This window comes from Macaca thibetana, chromosome X (assembly GCF_024542745.1).
Source record: "Macaca thibetana thibetana isolate TM-01 chromosome X, ASM2454274v1, whole genome shotgun sequence".
Taxonomy (NCBI): domain Eukaryota; kingdom Metazoa; phylum Chordata; class Mammalia; order Primates; family Cercopithecidae; genus Macaca; species Macaca thibetana.
In genome coordinates, this window is record NC_065598.1 from 44,458,898 (window position 1) to 44,480,621 (window position 21,724).

Consider the following 21,724-nt stretch of genomic DNA (forward strand, 5'->3'; position numbering starts at 1 on the left):
AAGAATGTGGCCTGCATAAATTTTGCTTCACAGAATTGAGATTTTCTTGTTAAGTCTCTCGAGCAGTAAAACAGATGTATTACCTATTGGTGGGATTCTAAGTTTATATATAAGTCTTAAAAAATTTCTTTTTTTTTTTTTTGAAACGGAGTTTTGCTCTTGTTGCCCAGATTGGAATGCAATGGCACCATCTTGGCTCACTGCAACCTCCACCTCCCAGGTTCAAGCGATTCTTCTGCCTCAGCCTCCTGAGTAGCTGGGATTACAGGCATGTACCACCACGCCTAGCTAACTTTTTGTATTTTTAGTAGAGATGGGCTTTCTCCATGTTGGTCAGGCTGGTCTCAAACTCCCGACTCCAGGTGACCCGCCCGCCTTGGCCTCCCAAAGTGCTGGGATTACATTTAAAAAATGTAAACGTTGAATAAGTAACACAATCATGATGCAACATTCAAAGGGCACGTAAGTGTATATAGAGTGAAAGACTCCTCACATCTGTTCTCTACCCAACCAGTTCCCCTCCCCAAAGGCAGCCAATATTGTCAGTTCCTCCTGTATGTTTCCATGATATTATTTTATGCATATATATGAAATTACATTTGTATATATATCTTTTACATTTTCCTTTTTTCTTTTTTTTTTTTTTTTTGAGACGGAGTCTCGTTTTGTCACCCAGGCTGCAGTGCAGCCCAGCCCTTTTTCATTTTTCAACAAGTGGTGGCATACTTCACGCTGTTCTCTACCTTGTTTCTTCTTGTTTACTAATACATGTCACAGATCATGCTAAGCCAGTACAAGAGAACATCTTCATTTTTTTTTTACAACTGCATAGTATTCCATTGTATGGAAGTATTGTAATTCATTTAATCTGTTCCTATTGGTGGACATTTAGGTTTGTTGCCAAAATTTTGCTACTACAAATAATACCCCAGTAAATAAACTTGTAGTTAAGTTTAGGTATATAAATTATTTTAGGCTGGATGCGGTGGCTCACGCCTGTAATCGCAGCACTTTGGGAGGCCGAGGCAGGCGGATCACGAGGTCAGGAGTTTGAGACCAGCCTGGCCAACATAGTGAAATCCCGTCTCTGCTAAAAACACAAAAAATTAGCTGGGCGTGGTGGCAGGCGCCTGTAATCCCAGCTACTTGGAGGCTGAGGCAGGAGAATCGCTTAAACCAGGGAGGTGGAGGTTGCAGTGAGCTGAGATTGCATCACTGCACTCTAGCCTGGATGACAGTGTGAGACTCAATCTCAAAAAAAAAAATTATTTTGTACATGTGCAAATATATATTATTAGAAATAAAATTAGTGGATCTAATTTCATAAATTTAAATTTTCATAAACATTGGCAGATTAATTCCTATGGATGTCATGAAAACCTGTCAGCAATATGTTGAAGTGCCTGTCTCCCCACAGAATCAAAAACACTGCATAATATTGCACTTTTATATCTTTGCCATTCTGACCAGTGAAAAATGGTGTCTCAGTTTACTTTTAATTTGTGTGTCTTTTATTATTAGTAAGTTCTAGCTTCTTTTCATTCCTCTAAGAATAATTTATATTTTTCTCTCTATGAATTGGCTGCTTATATCAATATTTTATTAGGTTGTTAGTCTTTTTTAAAAAATTGATTTGTAGGAAGTCTATTAGGGAAATGAGGCATTCATTTGTGATAAAAATTTCAAATATTTTCACAAATTTTCATTTATCTTTTGACTTTGCTTAGAGTGGCTTTGTCAGGCAGATTATTTATTTTCATCTAGTCAAATTTATTGTTTATTTTTATGGCTTTAGGATTTTGTGTCATTCTCAGAAAGGCTTTCTGCACTCTAAAATTATACTTTAAAAGTATCCCACAGCTGTTCAAGTACTTTTCTTTCTTTTATTATTATTATTATTTTTTTAGAGACTGGGGTTTCACCGTGTTGCTCAGGCTGGTCTTGAACTCCCGGGATCAAGGGATCCGCCTACCTTGGCCTCCCAAAGTGCTGTAATTACAGGCGTGAGCCGCTGCACCCTGCCGCTTCAAGTACTTTTTTTTTTTTTTCTGAGAAGGAGTCTCCCTCTGTTGCCCAGACTGGAGTGCGGTGGTGCGATCTCGGCTCACTGCAACCTCTGCCTTCTTGTTTCAATCAATTATCCTGCCTCAGCCTCCAGAGTAGCTGGGATTACAGGCGCCCGCCACCACGCCCAGCTAATTTTTGTATTTTCAGTAGAGGTGGGGGTTTCACTATGTTGACCAGGCTAGTCTCAAACTCCTGACCTTGTGATCTCCCTGCCTCGGCCTCCCAAATTGCTGAGATTACAGGCGTGAGCCACTGCACCTGGTCTCATGTACATTTATATTTCAATTTTAACATTTAAATGTTTGATCCAGGGCTAGGTATGGTGGCTCACACCTGTAATCCCAGCACTTTGGGAGGCCAATGTCGGTGGATCATGAGGTCAGGAGTTCGAGACCAGCCTGGCCAACATGGTGAAACCCCATCTCTACTAAAACTACAAAAATTACCTGGGGGTGGTGGTGTGCGCCCGTAGTCCCAGCTACTCGGGAGGCTGAGGCAGGAGAATGGCTTGAACCCAGGAGGCAGAGGTTGCAGTGAGCTGAGATCACACCACTGCACTCCAGCCTGGGCAACAGAGCAATACTCTGTCTCAAAAGAACTAAATAACTGCATAAATAAATGTTTGATCCATTTGGAATATATTCTGGAGTTTCTCTTTCAGATTGCTACCATCATTCTCATCTATTTATGTAACTTATAATTTAAAATATGTTATGTTAATATGTAGTTTATATATAATCCATAATATATTGTATATAGTCTTAATAGTATTGAAATTCTTGGTATTCATATTTATTTTTTGGTTGGCTTGGTATGTCCAAGACTAAAAGTTATGTTGCTCTTTTTTTCTATTCTTTTTTTTTTTATTTTATGAGACAGAGTTTTGCTCACTGCAGGTTTGTCTCGGCTCACTGCAACCTCCACTTCCCAGGTTCAAGCAATTCTCCTGCCTCAGCCTCCCAAGTAGCTGGGATTACAGGCGCCTGCCACCACACCTGGCTACTTTTTTGTATTTTTAGTAGAAACAGAGTTTCACCATGTTGACCAAGCTGATCTTGAACTCCTGACCTCAGGTGATCCGCCTGCCTCGGCCTCCCAAAGTGCTGGGATTACAGGCATGAGCCACCACATCCAGCCAACTTCTCCATCCTTGAGCTTTTATTTTTATTTTCTCTCATAGTTGGAATAGATTGTAAACCATTATTTTTTTTTCAGTAAGGTGATATCTTTTGTGATCCTTTAAATCGCAGTGTTTTCTGACATTTTTACACTGGAAAAAACAACTCAGATATATATTTTGGGGTCATATATTTTTCTCTCTAAAACTCTACATATGAGAAATTGGAAACACTGACTTTTTTTATCTGGGTAATCAGATTTATTTTTTTTTTCCCTGAACAATCATAGAAACTTTAATATTGTAGCTTAAAACTTTTGCCATGATGTGTCCAGCTGTGTGTCCCTTTGTATTGACTTTGCCTAAAACATGGTGGGCTCTTTCAATCAATACATTATGTTCTTCAATAAAGGAAAACTTTTAGACTGGGTACGGTGGCTCACACCTGTAATCCCAACACTTAGGGAGGCCGAGGAGGGCAGATCATGAGGTCAGGAGTTCGAGACCAGCCTGGCCAACATAGTGAAACCCCATCTCTACTAAAAATACAAAAAAAATTAGCCTAGTGTGGTGGCGGGCACCTGTAGTCCCAGCTACTCGGGAGGCTGAGGCAGGAGCATCGCTTGAACCCAGGAGATGGAGGTTGCAGTGAGCCGAGATTGCGACACTGCACTCCATCCTGCAAAATAGAGTGAGACTCGTCTCATTTAAAAAAAAAAAAAAGGAAAACTTTTCTGTTTCAATTTACTTTCATTACTTCTCTTCCATTTGCCTTTGTTCCTCTTTTAGGAACACAAATTATCCATATGTTGGTTCTCCAGATTCTCCATTCTTCTTTCTCCACAGCTATCATCTTCTCTCTCTGTTTCTCTTTGTCCCTCACATTCCATTCAATTTCCTTACATCAGCTTTGCTCTTGACATCAAATTCAATTTTTTTTGGCTATATGAATATTGCTGTTTACTATCTCCAATGTGTACTTTAATTTTATTCCTACTGTTGGGAGTACTTGCTAATTTTCCTTACCCTGTCTATTTCTCATTTCATTCTGTTGAATTTTCATCTCAGTCCCCACTTCTTCCTTCCATTTACAGAAGGAAACCTTAGGACTACTAATGGGTTTCCAAAATTTTTTCCTGGGCCCTAGTGAAGAAGAGTTCTCATTTCCTCTAATGTTTCTGAATGCTATGTTCTTCCCCTAGCTCTGTATTGTTTATTCTGTTAACCCTCAAATAAAACAAGGTTTCTCTTTTCTCTGTCCACAGATAAGTGAGCTGGTTACCCTTGGATCCACCATCTGCCCATGGAACTCGAGGCAGAATCACCATCTCAAGTCTGTAGCTGGAGGACACATTAATGTACATATAGTTTGATTTCACTTTTTGTACCTCTTATTTACTAATGTGATACACAACAAAATATAGTTATCAGCACAGACTTCTCTAAGACCTTCAAGTAGCTGACCTCTTCCTAAAGTTTTGGGTAGAACCCACTACATAATTTACAGGAAAATTACATGTAAAATGAGAATGTGGGGCATCTTGTTAAAAAATTAAGAATTTCCAGACAGTGACAGCAAAGCATTAAACCAAGTATGGGGTCTTCTTTCATGGGGCCCTGGGTGACTGCACAGTGCAAACACTCGTGAAACCAGCCATGTATGGGGACTGTACCTCCCTAAATGTATCTCCTTCTTTTTTCTCCCAATTTCTCCCTTATTTCCTGCCCACTTATTTGATCTATCTGCCTAGATAAGCAATAGGAAATAGAGGGATTCAGGGGATGTGGAGTGGAGGCAGAGGTGGGGCTCAGTATTCTGGTGAGAAGCTTTGAAGGGTAGAGAAACTGATGTTTCTTGTTGGTTTAGACACCAAGTCTTTGAGATGGGAGACAGATTGTAGGTCATTATGGAATGGAGGTATGAGATTTAAATAAGGGGCTTTCTACCTTTTTCAGTCAGTGTCTGTTTGAGGAAATAAAGCCAAACTAAAGCATGACTGGGGTTTTCTAAATCCAGCCCTTTAGGGCCATCCGCCTCTTAATTAACACCTATTTTACCCAGATCCAAGCCTTGGGTTACCTGTTAGTTTTAGTCCTTAATGTTGTGAAATCGTGTCCTTTTTTGTTGTTATTGTTGTTTCTGTATTTGAGGGAATTTTTGTGAGAAGTTAGGCCAGGATGCATTTGGGGGCAAATAGCAATACATTATTTTGAACTGGAAGCCCCCAGGGAACCAATTAGTCGGGTGAGGGATTGGCAAACTTTTTCTGTATAGGGCCAGATGGTAAATATTTCAAGTTTTGCTGGCAGGCCAAGAGGCAGAATCAAAGATATGATGTAAGTACTTATACAACAATAGAGAAAACAAATTTCCACAAATACTTTATTGATGAAATTCAAAATCTAATAGTAGTTAATTGGTTATGATTTTTGGTAATACAGGTCTACTAGTGAGAAGAATAAAATTCTATGCTTTTGGAATACATTTTACTTAATTGAGGTTCAAAGTTAATGTTTCCTATCATCAGATCACATTGCAAATGTTCATTTGTTAATGCTAATCTGTAATAAGATTTTATATATTTCACTTTTGAAAATGTCTTCTCATGCGGCTGGGCACAGTGGCTCATGCCTGTAATCCCAGCAGTTTGGGAGGCCGAGGTGGATGGATCACCTGAGGTCAGGGTTTTGAGACCAGCCTGGCCAACATGGTGAAACCCGATCTCTACTAAAAATACAAAAATTGAACCTGGGAGGTGGAGATTGCAGTGAGCCGAGATCGTGCCACTGCACTCCAGCCTGGGCGACAGAACAAGACTCCAGTTCAAAAAAAAAAAAAAAGAATTAACCTCTGTGAATAGTCTGCATGGAACAACTAAGGGGGTGGATGCCTGTAATCCCAGCTACTCGGGAGGCTGAGGCAGGAGAATCGCTTGAACCCAGGAGGCAGAGATTGCAGTGAACTGAGATTGTACCACTGCACTCCAGCCTGGGAGACAGAGCAGAAAAAAAAAAAAAAACCAAACAGAAAATGTCTTTTCACACAGAAAGACACTGCCAAACTTTGAATCGATCTATGTGCATGTGATTTTAACTGAGCATATTCATCACATGAAAGGCATTTATAGAATTCTAGTAGGTTCTTCTCTTGATATTTGCCTTTTAGTATATCATTACACTGCAGATTCATAATTTCCAATTGATGATTAGGCAGAAACTCCTCAACTGCACAGTTAAATGAATTTTGAAATATGGAAATTTCCTTTAGATTTACATTGAGGTCTGAAAAATGCTGCTTGGAACCATAGTTTGAGCTTGGAAAATATATCTGCTGCAAATTTATATAAGAATGAATAATTCACTTAAAATTTTTTTTGACAATTCACTTCTTGTTTTAAATTCTGACAGCATGAAAGTGTATAAAGTGGCTTGACATTACTTGTAATTCAAGCAATGTTAGTTGTCATCAAAATGATTTTACTATGGTATAAATTTCACACGTAAGTGTTATTTTGCCTTATAACTGGTAAAATTCATGAAGACACTTTATCAAGTCTGCAGCAAAAACTAATTTCCTTTTGATAATAGTTGTACAGAGCAGCTCTTATAATTAAAACATTTTCAATCTTGGTCTGAAGCTCAAAAGAATCACAATAGAAATTTGCCACTGCTAAGACATCAAACTGCTACGTGATAGGGCAAATCTGGATATTCATTTCCACTTCTGGCAAAAATTCACCAAACTGATGATGGTTAAATCCATGAGACTCAATGAAGTTATCACTGACACTACTGGTTCAATAACACATGATAGACTCAAATATTACTGCAAAGTAACTACTGATGAATAATACTATGAATAGCCACAGGGTTTAAACACCTTACATTCTCACAACCTTTGTGAATTTGTTCAAGTAAGTGTTTTTCTTCTCCATATATATTTTTACTACTATCAGTTGTAACACATCTTAGAAGATTCCACTTCATGTTGTACTGAACCAGTGCATTCTCAGCTTTTTTGAAAATATTTTCCCCCTTAGTTGTTCCATGCAGACTATTCACAGAGGTTAATTTTCTTTTCTTTTCTTTTTTTTTTTTTTTTTTTGAGCTGGAGTCTTGCTCTGTAACCCAGGCTGGAGTGCAGCGGCACGATCTCGGCTCACTGCAACCTCCGCCTCCCAGGTTCAAGCAATTCTCTGCCTCAGCCTTCCAAGTAGCTGGGATTACAGGTGCCTGCCCCCATACCCAGCTAATTTTTGTATTTTTAGTGGAGATGGGGTTTCACCATCTTGGCCAGGCTGGTCTTGAACTCCTGACCTCGTGATCCACCTGCCTTGCCCTCCCAAACTGCTGGGATTATAGGTGTGGGCCACTGTGCATGGCTAACAGAGGCTAATTCTTGAGTTACTTCAAACACAGCATTGATTCCTCTAATGAACAACAACTGAAATGTATCAGTAATATCTGTTAACTCATAAAGAGCCAAGGAAAACCACTCAAAGTTAATTGTCTTGTTTTTGACTATTAATGTTGCTCCCAATGTCCTCACTCTTCAAGCAGTTGTTTTCCCTGAAAGGCTAATAGCCTTCAGCTATTAGCTAAAAGCCTTCCGTTTATTTTCTCTGGACATATTTCTTTGGCCATTGTAATCAAACACAATTCAATTGAACAGCTTTTCCTGTTTTGTTTTGTTTTTTTTTGAGGTGGAGTCTCGCTCTGTGGCCCAGGCTAGAGTGCAGTGGTGTGATCTCGGCTCACTGCAACCTCCGCCTCCCAGGTTAAAGCAATTCTCCTGCCTCAGTCTCCTGAGTAGCTGGGACTACAGGCACGCACCACCATGCCCAGCTAATTTTTGTATTTTTAGTAGAGACGGGGTTTCACCATGTTGGCCAGGCTGGTCTCAATCTCTTGACCTCGTGATCCACCCTCCTTGACCTCCCAAAGTGCTGGTATTACAGGCATGAGCCACCGTGCCCAGCCCTCATTTTCATTTTTTATTTTTATGAAGAAATTCTGCTGTGATGAAATATTATGTTTTAAATTCTCTAATTGTTCTCTCTGTTGCTTTTCTGTCAGTTGGGAATACTGTGATGAGTGCTTAGTTTAATAATGTTGACATATATTGCATTCTTTTAGCAAAGCTATAGTGTTATGGCATAATAAATGCTTTGCCATGAAATTTAATAACAAAATAATCCTTAAAAGCATGACATCTGAAGTCCATATTTCTCTCTTGTTTTGACATGATAGGTATGCATCGGTTATTTATTTATTTATTTATTTATTTATTTATTGAGATGGAGTTTCGCTCTTGTTGCCCAGGCTGGAGTGCAGTGGCACAATCTTGGCTCACTGCAACATCTGCCTCCCAGGTTCAAGCGATTCTCCTGCCTCAGCCTCTAGAGTAGCTGGGACTACAGGAATGTGCCACCACACCTGGCTAATTTTTGTATTTTTAGTAGAGGCAGGGTTTCACGATGTTGGCCAAGATGTTGTCAATCTCCTGACCTTGTGATCGGCCTGCCTCGGCCTCCCAAAGTGCTGGGATTACAGGCGTGAGCCACTGGGCCCGGCCTGCACTGGTAATTTAAAAAAGTCTCAGCGTTGTATGTACCGCACTGGAAACACTGCCAAGTTGTAACAGTATCGCTGTGATTTGTAGGGAACTGAGCAGCAGGTCAAAATGATGTGAGTGCCATGTACACTTTCTGTTGCAACTATTCCATTCTATATTGTTGCATGAAAGCAGACATAGATAATACTTAAATAAGCATGACTCTGTTTCAATGAAACCTTTTATATGGAGACCAAAAATGGAATTTCATGTAGTTTTCATCTGAGATAAAAACGGCTATATAAAAACAGGTAGTGGGCTGGATTTGATCTATAGGGTATGGTTTTCTGACGCCTGGTCTAGCAAAAGGGTCAGGTTGCCAGCCAGCTAGCCAGTATTCACTAAACTTGGTGCCAAGTGCAGAGCCCAGGTGAAAGCAAATCTGTTTACAGCAACAGCATGAACACCAATAGCAACCCTACAATTATTATTTCTCTCTCTAAAATCTTTTAATAATCCACTGTAAACTTTCGCATGATTCTTCAGCATTCCATTCTAGACTCTTCGTGGTGCTCTCTAATTTTTCAACCTCAACTCCTGATTTTTCCCTTATCCTCTTGGCCACAACCACACTCAACTTCTTGAATTTATCAGAACTCCCATATTCTTAGCCTTCTGTGTGCTTGCAGGTATGTTGCTGCCTCTGCCTGGAATGTAAACCTCCCTATACCCACTTTCCAGCTCCTACCAATCTATCTTTTTTTTTTTTTGAGATAGAGTCTCGCTCTTGTCAACCAGGCTGGAGTGCAATGACGCGATCTTGGCTCACTGCAACCTCTGCCTCCCGGGTTCAAGTGATTCTCCTGCCTCTGCCTCCCGAGTAGCTGGCGCCCACCACCACGCCCGGCTATTTTTTGTATTTTTTTGTATTTTATTATTTCATTATTTTGTAATTTTTTTTGTATTGTTAGTAGAAACGGGGTTTCGCCATGTTGGCCAGGCTGGTCTCAAACTCCTGACCTCAGGTGACCCACCAGCCTCGGCCTTCCAAAGTGTTGGGATTACAGGCGTGAGCCACTGCGCCCGGCCTATCTTCTAATCTCTAGGATACTTCCCTGGTCCCTCTAGGCTGACAAAGATGCCTCTTCTGTGTGCTCCCACAGAAATTTGGGCATAGGTCATGGCACTCATCACTCTAGATTATTGTATAGAATTTATTTATACAACTCTCCAAGTAAGAGTAGCTTAATTACAAGGATGATGTGAATTTTGGACGTTTTCAGCTATTATTTCTTGACGTACTTTTTTTGGCTATGCCCAATTTCTCCATTTCTCCTCTCCTTCTGTGACTTGATGACGTAAGTGTTGTATGTTTTGTTACAGTGCCACAGATCCTTGAGGCTCTATTTATTTTTTCAGTATATTCTCTCTCTGTTGTTCAGATTGGGTATGTCCTTTTTTTTTTTTTTTTTTGAGACAGGGTCTTACTGTCACCCAGTCTGGAGTGCAATGGCCCAATCTCGGCTCGCTGCAACCTCTGCCTCCCGGGTTCAAGCAATTCTCCTGCCGCAGTCTCCTGAGTAGCTGGGATTACAGGTATGTGCCACCATGCCCGGCTAATTTTTGTATTTTTACAAAATACAAAAAATTGCAGGAGTGTGCTATCATGCGCAGCTAAGTTTTGTATTTTTATTTTTATTTATTTATTTTTTTTGAGACGGAGTCTCGCTCTGTCGCCCAGGCTGGAGTGCAGTGGCGCAATCTCGGCTCACTGCAAGCTCCGCCTCCCGGGTTCACGCCATTCTCCTGCCTCAGCTCCCGAGTAGCTGGGACTACAGGCGCCCGCCCCTGCGCCCGGCTAATTTTTTCTATTTTTAGTAGAGACGGGGTTTCACCATGGTCTCGATCTCCTGACCTTGTGATCCGCCCACCTCGGCCTCCCAAAGTGCTGGGATTACAGGCGTGAGCCACCACGCCCGGCCAAGTTTTGTATTTTTAGTAGAGACAGGGATTTACCATGTTGGCCAGGCTGGTCTCGATCTCCTGACCTCAGGTGATCCTTTCGCCTGGTCTCCCAAATTCCTGGGATTACAGGCGTGAGCCACCATGCCCAGCCCTTGTTAGGGGGTTTCACGATGTTGGCCAGGCTAGTCTTGAACTCCTGACCTCAGGTGATCTACCCGCCTCCGCCTCCCAAAGTGTTGAGATTACAGGCGTGAGCCACGCTGCTCAGCCAGGTATTTCCTATTGTTCTGTCTTGAGGTTCATGGATTCTTTCCTCTGTTCCCACTGTTCTGCTATTTAACCCATACGTGATGTTTATTTTGATCATTCTATTTTTTCGTTCTAAAATTTTCATTTGATTCCATGGGTGCAGTCTTTTGCCCCCGTCAGCCACATGAGAATAGGCCTTGAGCCTGGAACACTTCCTTACCGAGGGATGGAGAGTTCTCACAGCCTGTAATAGACATGTTACCTTGTGTGGGAATATCTGCCTTTGTTTTAGACTCAATATGTGCTCCTTTGTTTCGCTTAAATGTGTGTGTCACATGGCATCTGGGCCACACCACTAGCATATCTGTCCCCTGCAGGGAGCAGATGAGATCTTCCTGCTGTAGCACAAGAGGAGTGTGTTGGCTGTTGGAGGGACCTGTTGGCCAGGGGGGGACTAATGTCCACTACTGAAGCCGGTCTTGCTGTGTGTCTTCTCTATGTGAGTAAAGTTATTCTACCTGGGGCTTGGCTGAATTATATATATTTTCCTTGGAGATTCTGGTACCAAGATGCAGTGGGCAGAAGTGCTTGCACATCTCCTCCTGACAATAGGCCACAGATGCCACTTGCTCAACAATTCTTCTCTGTATCATCTTTTTTTTTTTTTTTTTTTGCTGAAACTTCCTCTTGCTCTGCTGAGGTCTTTTAGTTTTTTTGTTTGTTTTTGTTTTTGAGACAGAGTCTCACTCTGTTGTCCAGGCTGGAGTGCAGTGGCATGATCTTGGCTAACTGCAAGCTCTGCCTCCCAGGTTTAAGCAATTCTCCTGCTTTAGCCTCCCAAGTAGTAGCTGGGATTGCAGGAGTGCGCAGCTAATTTTTGTATTTTTAGTAGAGACAGGGATTTACCATGTTGGCCAGGCTGGTCTTGATATCCTGACCTCAGGTGATCCTTCCGCCTGGACTCCCAAATTGCTGGGATTACAGGCGTGAGCCACCATGCCCAGCCCTTGTTAGATAATTTAAACATGTGATTCACTTTAGTGTTTGCATCTGTTGACCTTTTCTCATTTGAAATTATCCTGGGTCTTGCTACGATGAGTAATTTTTTGATTGAAACCTGGATATTTTGGGCAGTGTTCTGAGACTCTAGTTTTTTTTTTGAGACGGAGTTTCACTCTGTTGCCCAGGCTGGAGTGCAATGGCACAATCTTGGCTCACTGCCTCACTGCAACCTCCGCCTCTGGGGTTCAAGCGATTCTCCTGCCTCAGCCTCCCAAGTAGCTGGGATTATAGGCATGCGCCACCATGCCTAGCTAAGTTTTTTTTGTATTCAGTAGAGACAGGGTTTTACCATGTTGGTCAGGCTGGTCTCCAACTCTGGGCCTCAGTTGATCCACCTGCCTTCACCTCCCAAAGTGCTGGGATTACAGGTATGAGCCACCACGCCCAGCCAGGACTCTAGATCTTTTTAAAATCTTGTATTTTAGCGGGCCTCCTCTGACATTACTCTGGTGGGGGGAAAGGGGGCACTCTCTTGTTACTGCCAGGTGTGGGTGGAAGTCCAGGTTTCCCACTCAATCTTGGTTGACAATGAGTGTAATGTCTCCTTGTTATTGCTTTGTGGGGATGGGAGTTCTGGCTCTCTGCTAGGCCTAGATTGAGGCCTCCATTCACCCTAGCTGGGCGCTGTAGGAGTCCCTCATTATTGCTCCCTACATTGCTTCCCCTCCACTGATACAATGCGGGGTGGTAGTATACCACTGGGCAGTGATGAAAGTTTTGACGACTCTGACATTAATTCAGCAGGGAGGGGTACTGACCCCTCATAACTGCTGGGTGGAAGTCCAGGCTGCCTACTGCAGTTGTGTGTGTGTGTTGTGGGGCGGGGGTGGGATGTGAGGTGCCTCATTACAGCCTGGTGAAGGTAGGAGTCCAGGCATCTCCTAGCAGTCCTAGCTCTATTCTGACAACTGAAGTTTTCATAATAACTGAAAGTCCATTTATACTTGGCTCCCTGTCTCTGCTCAAACGTAACCCTATATTTATTTCTGTCATTTTTGTGTTCTGGCTTCAGTTGGATAGTCTCTACGACAATGGTAAGTAAGTATGGGAAGAACTGGTAAATTTTTTTGAACCTATTTTTGATTGTGACATTTATGTATAGTTCTGTTGATAAGATTAGATAAACTATGACTCTGTTATGTGAGTTTTTATTATGTGTAAAGGTTATATGGCACTGACATTATAAACACACTAGATATTCCTAAGTGCTTCAGGTTAAATATTACGTTGTTTAAAAGAAAGTCACATTATTTTCCTATAACTTAAATGGGTTCCTCCTCTAATTAGTTGATGGTACTTACATAAATATTAACATAATACTGCTACAAATTATGTACTTAGTCTGTAATCTGACTTAGCTAGATTTTATATAATTTTATAATATTGATTTATCTATACATATATTAGTCGTATTAATTTGCTAAATTCAGATTAAACTTTCCCCAGCTCCTGGTGTATTTACAATTATGAAAAAGAATCAGTACTAAATGATATAAGGATTAATTTTTTTTTTTTTTGAGATGGAGTCTTGCTCTGTTGCCCAGGCTGGAGTACAATGGCGTGATCTTGGCTCACTGCAACCTATGCTTCCCATGTTCAAGCGATTCTCCTGCGTCAGCCTCCCAAGTAGCTGGGATTACAGGCATGTACCACCACGCTTGGCTAATTTTTGTATTTTTAGTAGAGACGGGGTTTCACCATGTTGGCCAGGCTGGTCTGGAGCTAGTGACTTCAGGTGATCTGCTCACCTCGGCCTCCCAAAGTGCTGGGGTTATAGGCGTGAGCCACCATGCCTGGCTTATAAGGCCGAAGTTTAGAATAAATGAGAGATGTAGCAATACCGGGGTTATATGCCTCAATTATAAAGTACTTAGGACTGCTTATGTGTTGGGCTTATAGTGAGGTTGTGGAGGGATAAGGAGGAAGTGATGGGTAGAGTAATAATAAATTTAGAACCCAGATTGTGAAGGCAAGAGAAAATTTTGGAAATTCCAGCCTTCCTATTTTATTGAGGTTTTTGAATCTATATTATGTGTCTGGCACTTTACCTACCTTATGGCATCTAAAATAATGTTATAAAGTGGCTGCATTTTCTCTTTTTCAGAGATGAGAGAACTGAAGCTCAAATTAGACTAAGTTGTTCAAGTCTGCCTAGCTATCAAGTGGTAGAGGTAGGATCTGAACCTAGATCTGTATGATTCTATGATTCATGCTCCTTTGGCTGCACTACTCTGCCTTCCAGTGGGGTTTTCAGATTCACTTTTCATGGAAATTTATTATAAAATCATTTATTGTATGTCCCTATTTCTCTCTCCAGTTAAACATCTAAACCTTATAGGCTCCATATCTATTTTACATACATTTGACAGATAACACACTATGTAACATGTGTATGATGCAAGGACTTATGTTACCATATGAAATTTGTCCCATGCTTGATGATGGAGGATAGATCTTTGCAGTTGAAATAGACATAGAGCACTGGCCTAGAGGACAGGTAACTTTCTCAAGGTCACACAGCCTGTGTAGAGCAAGGATTCGAATCCAGGTCTGCCTCACTCCAACTCCCACCCATTGCATCCACTCCTGGCTGTTCTGCTATTACATAGTAATAGCGGAAAGGTGTTGAGGAGTGGAGGGTGGGTAGCCTTTTTTTTTTTTTTGAGACGGAATCTCGCTCTGTCACCCAGGCTGGAGTGCAGTGGTGTCTCGCTCTGGCACCCACGCTGGAGTGCAGTGGTGCGATCTCGGCTCACTGCAAACGCCACCTCCCGGGTTCGCGCCATTCTCCTGCCTCAGCCTCCCGAGTAGCTGGGACTGCAGGCGACCGCCACCATGTCCGGCTAATTTTTTGTATTTTTAGTAGAGATGGGGTTTCACTGTGTTAGCCAGGATGGTCTCCATCTCCTAACCTCGTGATCCGCCTTGGCCTTCCAAAGTGCTGGGATTACAGGAGTGAGTCACTGCGCCCGGCCCCCTTTTTTTTTTTTTGAGACGGAGTCTCACTGTCGCCCAGGCTGGAGTGCAGTGGCACAATCTCAGCTCACTGCAAGCTCCGCCTCCCGGGTTCACACCATTCTCCTGCCCCAGACTCCCGATTAACTGGGACTACGGGCGCCCACCACCACGGCCCGCTAATTGTTTGCATTTTTAGTGGAGACGGGGTTTCACTGTGTTAGCCAGGATGGTCTCAATCTCCTGACCTCGTGATCCACCCGCCTCGGCTTCCCAAAGCGCTGCTGGGATTACAGGCGTGAGCCACCACGCCCGGCTGCTTTTTTTTTTTTTTTTTTTTTGAGATGGGGTCTCACTCTGTCCCCCAGGCTAGAGTACAGTGGCACAATCACGGCTCATTGTAACCTCCACCTCCCGAGTTCAAGCGATTCTTCTGCCTCAGCCTCCCAAGTAGCTGGGACTACAGGCGTGTGCCACCTCGGCTGATTTTGTTTTTTGTATTTTTAGTAGGGATGGGGTTTCACCATATTGGCCAGGCTGCACTCGAACTCCTGACCTCATGATCCACCTGCCTCGGCCTCCCAAAATGCTGGGATTACAGGCGTGAGCCACCGAGCCTGGCAGGGATTGGGTAACTTTATAATCCTTGAAAAGGACCTGAGTCCGGAACTGCCAACTTCAGGGAGATAGTCAAATACCAGCAAAATGTCTATCTGTGTTTGTGCAAGTGTGTGTGTTTGTGTGTGTGTGTGTGTGTGTGAGAGAGAGTGTGCGAGCGAATTAGTGGGGTCAAAATTTCCTTGGCTTTGAATGTCACCATTTGCGACCAAGTTAACAATGTATTAATTTAGACGTAGAAAAGATTTGGCCCTTTGTACACACTCATTCAAGCAAAATGGAGCATCATAAAGGGAAAGGTGTTTCAGAGGAAGTAATTAAACATGAACTATAATCTATACAAAACTACAGTTTGTTCGTCTAGTTACTAGTCTCAGGGGAACAATTTAAAACTGTGCAAAATCAGTTGGGATTCCCATAGCTTCCCGCTGAATACTGGTAGGAATTACTGGGTCAGCACTGAATTGTCTTTGTCATATTTTGAAATCCAAGTTTAAATATATCATTTTTATTGGTTACAGGTGGAAAACCTATTGAAAATATACAAGACTCCGTTTATAAAGAGAATCGTCTTTACGTGTCCATTAATTTTTTCCTATCCCTGTTATGACATACAGCTTAGTAAATAAATTTGCCTTTTGAGAAGAGTAGGCGAAAGGCCTGTTTTCTTTTTTTTTTCCACTTATACTAAAGATTAAAAGCCAGACTACAGCCTTTCCCCTGCACCTGAGAGACAGAACAAAGTGTTACTGTTGTCTAGGGGTTACAAACCTGCAGGTTTTGGGGGATAGAAAGGCTTTCCTGGGCCACCAGCTGTGATGAGGATTTAATTATGTCTTCTCTCAGGTCTGTCCACAAGCAGTCCCTACTTTTGTAAGAAGGCTCCACTGAAATCACGGCAATAGAACCCAACATTCTGCAGATCCCGCTTAACAATTTCTCATTGCTTTTTCTTGTAAGACTGTAATGAACTACTGATAAGACACAGGGTAAACACAGCACGAAAATCTGGCCCCAAAGTGCCGCCAACAGACAGACCTTTGGCGGTGGGGAGCCACGGTCGGCAAGCCAGGCCCCGCGGGCGACTCTTCATTCCCTCCGGACTGGGGCGTATGGGCGGGGGTCAGGGGTGCCTTTCCCCCTTCACTTTCGGCGCGGGTGAGGTGGTCGGGGCTGCCAGCGTAGGTCTGGCCTAGGGCGGCACTCGGACCGCGGGGCACCGGGCCGGCAGCCGCTCCCCAAGCGCACTCCTCGCGGAGGCCATTATTTCCAGCAGTGCCAAAGTCTGAGCCTTCTTCGGAGGGCAGAGGTAGAGGGCCGTGTACCGCCTCCCGGCTACGCGACCTGTACCAGGCCCTGTGGGGTCCCGGGACCCCTGGAGCGCGCGCGGGACGGCCGGAGCCGCGGTCTGGGCACATCCCAGAGCTCCCAGGCAGGCAAAGGCCGTCCTTGGCATCTTCGCCCGCCGCTCGCGCCCGCCGCGGGCGCTGCCGGACCTCGCCCTTCCCCACCACTCCCCTCCCCCTCCAAAGCCTGCCGTGGTTCCCGAGGTGACACGGCCCGGACCCTCCATTCTCTGCCCCAGTGTATTTAACCAGCACAACCTAACAGGAAGCTCCCTCTCGGTGACAACCCTTCCCCCGACAGACGCGCCCAGCAGCCAACCACCGGCCAGAATTGGCCTGCGTCCCGCTCCCCTCTCGGTGGCGGCCTCGGTGGGCGGGGCTCGGGCAGCTAGCAAGTTAAGTGGAGCCACGGCTGACGTGAGTCAACAAAGGTCACGTGAGTCGTGCGGGCCGCGCCGATTGGTGGCGCCAGTCGGGCGGGGAGGGGGGGGTCACGGCGGCGGCGTGGGGTTCGCTGTGTGACACAATTACAACAACTTTGTGCTGGTGCCGGGGAAGTTTGTGTCTCCAACGAATCCCCCCAGTGCTCCCCAGCCCTGCGCGCTCCGGCCGTTCCCGCCGTCCCCGCCCGTGGCTGCCCCTTGCCCAACCCCGCGATGTGACCCTACAGCCGAAAGCCGCCGCTGCCGACCCGGGGGCTTCGCAGCCCCTGCCGCCGCCGCCTTCACCGCCGCCGCGTTGGGATTTTTCGTCGCCGCCGCCCGCGGCGGAGGAGGAGGCGGCGATAAAGTTGGTGTGCTGGTCCCGCGCGCAGATTGGGGGCGTCATTGCGGGCCCCGGTCCGAGGGGGGGTGTCGGCGTTGGAGTTGTGAATTCGCTGCGTTTCCATGAAATCCTGCGGAGTGTCGCTCGCTACCGCCGCCGCTGCCGCCGCCGCTTTCGGTGATGAGGAAAAGAAAATGGCGGCGGGAAAAGCGAGCGGCGAGAGCGAGGAGGCGTCCCCCAGCCTGACAGCCGAGGAGAGGGAGGCGCTCGGCGGACTGGACAGGTACGGGCCGCCGTCACTCGCCCGGTCGGCTCCGGACGGGCAGTAGCCGCTCTCCCGGGAGGCCCGAGCGCGGCTTGTCTCTGGCGGCGGCGGGGCGGGCACCTCGGTTTGGCGCTCTTCGCGCCGCCTCCGCCGGGGCCTCGGGCTCGGGCAGGGACGGGTCGGTGGCGTTCCCGGAGCGTTAACGAGTAGCCTGTGTCTCTCCCCACAGCCGCCTCTTCGGGTTCGTGAGGTTTCATGAAGATGGCGCCAGGACGAAGGCCCTACTGGGCAAGGTAAGGCAGCTGCGAGTCGGAGCGCGGACACCGTCTCCCCGGCCGGCGCCGCGCTCGCCCCGGGCCCCGCGGCCGGGTCTGCGCTCATTGTGGCCGCGGACGATGGTCGAGGGGCTTCCGGAAAACTATTTCCTGCCTCTGCTCTCCCCCCACCCACGGGTACCCAGCTTGCTCCCTTGCTAAATTGCTCTTTTCCTCTTGTAGCTGGAGGAACAGAGACGGGATCGCTTTGGGGCCGGGCTCAACTGGGTCGACAAAACTGCCTGCTATTTTACAGCTTTTTGGGGATAGGCCGATGATCTTCGAGGTGCATGTTTAGGGTCAAGGGATCGTGAATGTGTTCAGATTTCCCCCAATTCCGGACTTCACTTGCCTCTCACGGGTTTAAAGAAATTCTTTTCCTTCAAGCAGGCTGTTCGTGATGCCTACTGCTAACCAAATGTTTTAGGCTTTCTTGTGTCCCCGCTCCCAGAAGGGGGAAGTTTCACGGAGTTTAGGTCGGTGAAGAGTTTGCATTGGGCTGTTGACATGTATCTCGATCGCAATGTGTGTTACCTGAAGTTAGGTGACTTGTTTACTTTTTGGGTCTTTTTGGCATAGAAATACCGTAGTTATTTGTAAATGTGTTCTCTTCCTGGAGCCTCATTTCCTGCGTGTCTGACAGGGGAGACTGGGGAGGATTCGGGGTGTAGTCTCTGTTTATTTGTGTGGAAAGTTGTTGGCACTGTCATTTAGTTAAGTAATGGCTGCTCCTATCGGCCCAAGATGGCGGGACAGGGTGGGAGGAGAAAGTGAAGGGGGGGGGGGGTTTGGGGGAGGGAGTAGAGGTAAACATGGAAATAAATAGTAGCCGTGAATAAGCCTTTCCTTCGGAGTGTGTAGCTCAGTGGTGTTTAAAAAAAAATTACCCAAGATTATTTGCATATAGAATTCTTGTACCTTTCACAAGCTTGGAAGCAGCATGCATAAGCCTAGTAAATGCTTATCAACCTGTAGCACATTTAGTTACCCATCCTTAAGCTATTGAACAAAGGCTGGAGTCTCAGTCTCTAGGCATCAATTTATATTTCCTGACCAAAATCTGATTGCAATGATATTTGAATACTTTCTTCGTAATTGGGACCGTGAAAGTTGGAGTGTGTGCTATGGGTGTTGCATCCGTTAGACATTTTCTTTTCTAGCTGAAATCATAGCTTTGCATTTGACACCTAGCTTTATTGTTACAGTTGAGACGGAAGTTTGAAGTAAGTCCAACATTTTATTCTTAAGTTGATTTTTTTGTTGTTCTGAATTTTTGTCTGTAGCTTGGTTTAGCAGAGTCATCAATTCTTTTTTATCTGTAATTACAAATTTGTTTTTATTTCCAAGTAATTATAAGGAGTTTTATTGCATATAATGATCAGAAAACTAAATGGAAATAATGCTTTTCAGTAAGCCCGGCCCCTTTGACCGATACAGAAAACTTGAATTAAACTTTGACTACATAGGTATTAATTGGCTTCATTGCAATTATTGTTGTAAAAATGAACAGTGACTAGCTCTGGAAAGATTTAAGCGTCAGTAATTGTTGGTCTCCTGCCTTAAAAGTTTTTTTTCCCAATTTGAGTATTTAAAGTATTTTATTTAAAAATATTTGACTGCTGTCAAAGTTGTCATTACAAAAGATTAAACATGATTTAAATTCAAAGAGCATTATTTTGTTTTGGAGGGATTATTGCTGGTCTAACATGGATTGATAAAATTGCTTGCAAAGATAATTCACTTGGAAAAGTTTGGCCAAATCGATTGCTTTTGCTTATGGTGATGAAAAAATAAATGGAATCCGATGTTTTATGTTGAGAATGTGTAAAATGCTAGTTGATTTTATGTCTTAGAATGCTCATATTCAGATAGATTCACGGTGAATAGTGCTTAACATTGGATTTCAGATTGTAATATTAAACTCTGCAGTTATTATGCACTAACGAGTTTAAATTTTAAAAAATAACCATTTTCAAATATTTTTGGCAAGTTGTGCATTACTTGATGTTTGAATGCATGCTAAAAAAGAAAAACTAGTGAAGCTTCACTATGTTTGGGGGCTTCATGATATATGGGGTGATTTGATGAATGATTAAGTAGTTTGTTAAACTAAAGAAAAAAAAATCTTCATTGCTTCAGACTCAGTGCTTGTGAGGTCCTACCTGCTTAGGACAAGATTCATCAGCCTTAACATTAAAATAAAACATTCTCTGATATGTGCTTGCAACCGCATATAGTTCTTGATTGCATCTTTGTGAGTCTGAACATACCAGTGGGGTGTGTAATGTAAAGCTTGACATTATATAACTTCGCACCCTCTGTTTGAATTGGATTCTGAATGAAGTGAATGAGCTTGAGTCCTGCTATAGGAAGTATTGAATTATTTAGTTTCATCCTTCTTTTAACAGTCCTCGAAGCAGTATTTTTTTGTGGAATGTTGAGCTATGTTGGTTTCACAATTCAGAATTCTTATTCTCTGAAAGTCTTAAGAGTTGGTTTTTCTTTACTGGGCAGGTTTAGGCTACTTTCCTGAGGGCAGATAATGGAATTGAATAACTCCCAGAATTACCTTTTTAGCTTTGATTTTTGTCCTGCCATGCCCCCCCCCCGCCCCCGCCCCAATTTAGTCTGCATTTTGTATAACTTTTTTCCTTTCTGGCAGAAATTTAGCTATTACTACTTGTTTTCAAAAATTCTTGTTCCTATGTATATTATTGGATTTTCTTTCAAGTTTTTAAAATTCACATTTGTATGTTAAAAAAACTGTTGACCTAAAAGCTTTAGAAAGTTGAAAGCATTAAATATGAGTCTCTTATTTGCCCCTTAACATATATACGTATATATACACAAATTACGTATGTATATGTATATGCGTATACACATATGTGAATATGTATATACATATGTGTATACGCATATACATATATACACATGCACACATGTGCACACACGTATATACACATATACACATACATATGTGTACATATGCATATACGTATATACACACATGCATGCATATGTAATATGCATATACATATACACACATGCATACATATATAATATATACATATGTAATACATGTATGTATAGTATGCACTTGTACATACGTGCATATGTAGATATGTATATGTGTACACATGCACATGTATATACATATACATATCTACATATGCATGTATTTATATTGTATGTATATGTGTATGTGCATATGTATGCGTATGTATTTATACATGTGCTTTGATACATTCATGTATATATGTATATGTATACACACGTATACATACATACATGTATATATGTATACACATGTGTATGTATAGATATATATACATATACGTATATGTATGCGTTTGTACATATGTGTACGTATGCGTATGTGTACGTATGTACATATGTATATGTGTATTCCTTTTTCCAGGTGTGCAGATAGTTTATCCAGACCACTGA

The 21,724-nt window shown here is 43.4% G+C and overlaps 2 protein-coding genes across 19 annotated transcripts in view; one reads left to right on the plus strand and one right to left on the minus strand.

Moving 5' to 3' along the window:
• The window catches only part of FUNDC1 (FUN14 domain containing 1), a 472,293-nt gene that overhangs the window by 330,833 nt on the left and 119,736 nt on the right, over positions 1-21,724 (minus strand). The gene's annotated exons all lie outside the window — the stretch shown is intronic.
• KDM6A (lysine demethylase 6A) overlaps positions 17,433-21,724 on the plus strand; it is a 232,189-nt gene continuing 227,897 nt past the window's right edge. For 8 of the 18 annotated variants that reach the window (XM_050775548.1, XM_050775551.1, XM_050775550.1 and 5 more), the window contains exons 1-2: positions 17,436-17,981; positions 18,193-18,256. In XM_050775548.1, coding sequence (XP_050631505.1) covers positions 17,821-17,981; positions 18,193-18,256 — 225 coding nt within the window. In that variant the 5' untranslated portion in view covers positions 17,436-17,820. Of the gene's footprint in view, positions 17,982-18,192; positions 18,257-21,724 lie in introns of all 18 variants that reach the window. The other 10 variants (XM_050775553.1, XM_050775557.1, XM_050775559.1 and 7 more) reach the window with 3 other exon arrangements.